This window comes from Solanum lycopersicum, chromosome 11 (genome assembly GCF_036512215.1).
Source record: "Solanum lycopersicum chromosome 11, SLM_r2.1".
Classification (NCBI taxonomy): Eukaryota; Viridiplantae; Streptophyta; class Magnoliopsida; order Solanales; family Solanaceae; genus Solanum; species Solanum lycopersicum.
In genome coordinates this window covers 31,101,754-31,105,606 of record NC_090810.1, presented here as the reverse complement: position 1 = coordinate 31,105,606, position 3,853 = coordinate 31,101,754, and the positions used below count along the sequence as shown (strand labels likewise).

Here is a 3,853-nt window from a genome sequence, read left to right as displayed (position 1 = left end):
CAGACTTAAAGATGTCACCAGGATGTTGACATGGTCGAGTTAGTCTAAGGAGCCAGATTAAGGTTCATGCTTTGAAAGGTATAAAGGGGTAGGAGAAGTCAACTGATATTTCACTAGTACCTTGCATGTTTTTTCTTTTCCTGTGTATTCATTGTTAGATCAAGGATCCACCTCGTCTTTTCTTAATCCTTTAGTAGCTAGTAAATTTGACTTGCTTCCTGAGTTATTGGATGAACCTTTTCTAGTTTGTACTCCCCATGGAGACAACATTTGAGTTGAAAAGGTATATAGAGATTGCCCAATAACTTTCGTTATAGAGTTACCTATGCTGACCTAATAGAATTTACCACACTTGACTTTGATATAATTTTGGGTATGGATTCCATAAGTGTTAGTCTATGGTAGACTGTCAAAAAATGGTAGTAAGGTTTCTGTTTCCAAATGATTAAGAGCTAGAATGGGAAGGGTGTGGTTCAAATCAAACAAGCCAAATAGTTTCCAGTCTTAAAGACAATAAGATATTATCTATTGGGTATTTATGTAACTTAGTTAGAGTCAATGACTTAGAGAATGAGGTTCCTTCCATAGACTTTGTGTCCATAGTGAATGAGTTTCAAGATATCTTTCCAGAGTATTTACCAGGAATTCCTTCTGAACACGAACTTGATTTTGGTGTTGACTTAGATCCCAACACCAAAACAATTTCCATTGCTCCCTATAGAATGGCTCCAGCTGAACTCAAAGAGTTGAAGTTGCAGTTATAAGATCTACTTTATAAGGGCTTCATCCAGCCGAGCATATCCCTATGGAGTTCTCCATTGTTGTTTGTTTAGAGAGGGATGGAACTCTTAGAATGTGTATCGATTATAACAAAGTAACTATAAAGAACAAACATATGCTTCATAGAATAGATGATCTATTTGATCACCAACTTTGGGTGAGACAAGAAGACGTTCCTTAGACTACTTTCCATACTAGCTATGTTCATTACGAGTTTCTTGTCATCTCATTTGGTCTTACTAATGCACCAGACACAATAAAGGACCTTATAAATAGGGTCTTCCGTGAATAGCTTTATTCTTTTATCATACTATTCATAGGTGACATACTCATATACTATAAGTCTAGAGCAGAGCATGAATAGCATTTTAAAATGACATTTCAAGTACTCAGGGAACATCAGTTTAATGCAAAGCTTAGCATATGTGAGTTTTTATTGATATCAATGACCTTCATTCGTCAACTTGCGACAGGGTGTAGAGGTCAACCTGGTAAACATTAAGGTAGTGATGAATTGACACAGACCCCACACTTCTACCGATATACGAAGTTTCTTGGGTTTTGCTAATTATAATCACATTTTGTGGAGGGATTTTCCACGGTTGCTGATCCATTAACTACTTTAACAAAGAAGAAGGTGAAGTTTGAGTGTCCGGAAAAGTATGAAAAGAGCTTTCAAGATCACAATGACCGACTCACTTTGGCCCTAGTTATCACTTTGCCGAGGAGTATGAATGGTACGTTTTGTATTATTATGATTTCCAAGTAGGTTTGGAATGTGTTCTTATGCAAGATGGAAAGGTGATTGCATATGTATCAAGACAATTGAAAATCCATGAGAAAAATTACCCTACTTATGATCTTGACTTAGCGGTGGTGGTGTTTGCGTTGAAACATTGGAGACATTACTTATAAGGGTACATTATTAATGTATTTACTGACCATAAAAGTCTACAGTATGTTTTTACAAAAAAGATAATTGAATCTTAGTCAGAGAAGATGGCTAGAGTTACTAAAGGATTATGACATGAAGGTCCACTATCACCCAGGTAAGGCCACTATAATGGCCGATACTTTTAGCTGATTGAGCATGGACAACGTGTCTCATATCAATAACGAGAATAAAGAGTTTTTTAAAGAAATACACGATTGAGTAGGTTAGGTGTACGACTGTTTGACACACTAAATGGGTGTGTTACAGTCCATTAATGTTCTGAATCCGCATTTATTGTAGATGTTAAATACAAGCAGCATCTCGATCTAGTACTCATGGAGTTTGAAGATTCAGTGTTAGGTAAGATGAATTAATAATTCTTCCTAGCTTGGGATGGTGTGCTTAGGTACGAAGGAAGATTATCTTACCAAATATTGATTAATTGAGGTCTATCATTATAGGAGAGGCTCATAGCTCTAGGTCCATTCATCAATGTTCCACCAAGATGTATCAAGATCTAAAGGAAATTTATTTGTAGAAATGTATGAAGCGAGGCATCTCTATGTTTGTAAAGGAGTGCCCCAATTGCCAATAGGTTAAGGCCGAACACCTTAAACCAGGAGGCCTTACCCAGTGAATTGAGATTCCAACATTGAAGTGGGAGGCTATTAATAGGGATTTTGTGGTTGGTCGGCCCAGGACATGGAGAGTGCATGATTCCATTTGGGTCTTTGTTGACAAGATGACTAAGTCTGCTCACTTCTTACGTGTGAAGTCGACTTACAGTGTCGAAGAAGATGTCAAGGGTATATCGATGAGATAGTGAGGTGTCATCAGATTAGTTTATCTATCATTTTGGGTAAGGGATCCAAGATCACTTCTAAGTTTTGGAGATCTTTCCAAAAGAGCTTGGGTACACAAGTGAAGATCAGTACTATATTTCATCCCCAGACGGATGGAGAAGTAGAGCGTACCATTGAAATCCTTGAAGAAATGCTGAGAGAATGTGATATGACTTCAAGGGGAGTTGGCATAAGCACCTGTGACTAATTTAGTTCTCTTATAATAATAGTTACAATTCAAGTATTAGGATGGCACCTTTTGAAAAACTATATGGCAGGAGATGTAGGTCTCCATTTGGATCGTTTGACATAGGAGAGTCTTCCATCCTTTTCCCTGAGATCATACATGAGGCTTTGGAAAAGGTTATAATGATCATGGATAGATTGTCTACTGCTGACACTCGTCAAAAATTCTATGTTGATAAAAGGAGGAGAGATCTTGAATTTGAGGTAGGTGATCAAGTTTACCTAAAGATATCACTGATAAAAGGGTGTGATGAGATTTGGTAAGAAAGGGAATGTTACCTATGAACTTAAATTACCAAATGACTTGGCTTCTGTTCATCCAGTGTTTCATATTTCGATGCTTAAATAGTGTCTAGGCGATCCAACATCCACTTTGCCTGTTGAGGGGTTAGGATTTGATGAGAACCTTTCTTACGAAGAAGTTCTAGTTGAAATTTTAGATTGTCAAGTGAAGCGGCTAAGGAATAAGGAGTTTGCCACCAAAAAATTGTTATGGAGGAACCACCTTGTTGAGGGAAAAACATGGGAGTCCGAGGCCGATATGAGATCCTGTTAACTTCACTTTTTCAGTTCTTGAGGTGAGATATACTCTTCTTAAGTCTGATTTTGTTTATGAAACTCTAAATTTTAGTGCATTAGTGGTTTTTTGTGTTTTAATGCCGTAACTATGTGTTTTATACCTGCACTATATGAGTTAAAATAAGTTAATGCTTGCATTCATGTTTCTATTTTTGTATAGCGTTGACATGATTTTTGTGTTGCATGAGTTGTGATGTGCATTGAGTTTAATAAAGATTGGGAAAGAAGTTCCTCAATCACAGAGTTAAAGCTTCAGATAAGTTTTGAGTGATGTGTATCATCTAGAGTAAATTATGAATCAAATATTCACAAAAAGTAAAGTTTCAAGTATGTGATGTGTTTTTTGAAAATACCCTCTTTGTTTCAAAATGATGTGTAGTATCATTCAGGGATGAATGTTCCTAAAGGGGGGATAATGTAATATTCAAGAAAAGGTAAATGACTATTGAAGAGCCTAGTAAATTTTATAGAA

The 3,853-nt window shown here is 36.6% G+C and overlaps 1 protein-coding gene across 1 annotated transcript; it reads left to right on the top strand.

Annotated features, from left to right (window-relative positions):
* The first annotated feature begins 2,805 nt into the window (after positions 1-2,805).
* LOC138339360 (uncharacterized) lies at positions 2,806-3,358 on the top strand. Its single transcript, XM_069290952.1, has 2 exons — positions 2,806-3,006; positions 3,152-3,358. Exons 1-2 carry the CDS (start codon positions 2,806-2,808, stop codon positions 3,356-3,358), a joined length of 408 nt encoding a protein of 135 aa, XP_069147053.1.
* Positions 3,359-3,853: the final 495 nt, after the last annotated feature.

What these genes read in the sequence shown, in the direction of transcription:
- LOC138339360 (XM_069290952.1), top strand. Translation starts at nt 2,806, where the DNA reads ATGGCACCTTTTGAAAAACTATATGGCAGGAGATGTAGGTCTCCATTT. An exon ending in GGAGAGATCTTGAATTTGAG is followed by an intron (nt 3,007 to 3,151) that starts GTAGGTGATCAA and finishes ATGCTTAAATAG; the next exon opens with TGTCTAGGCGATCCAACATC.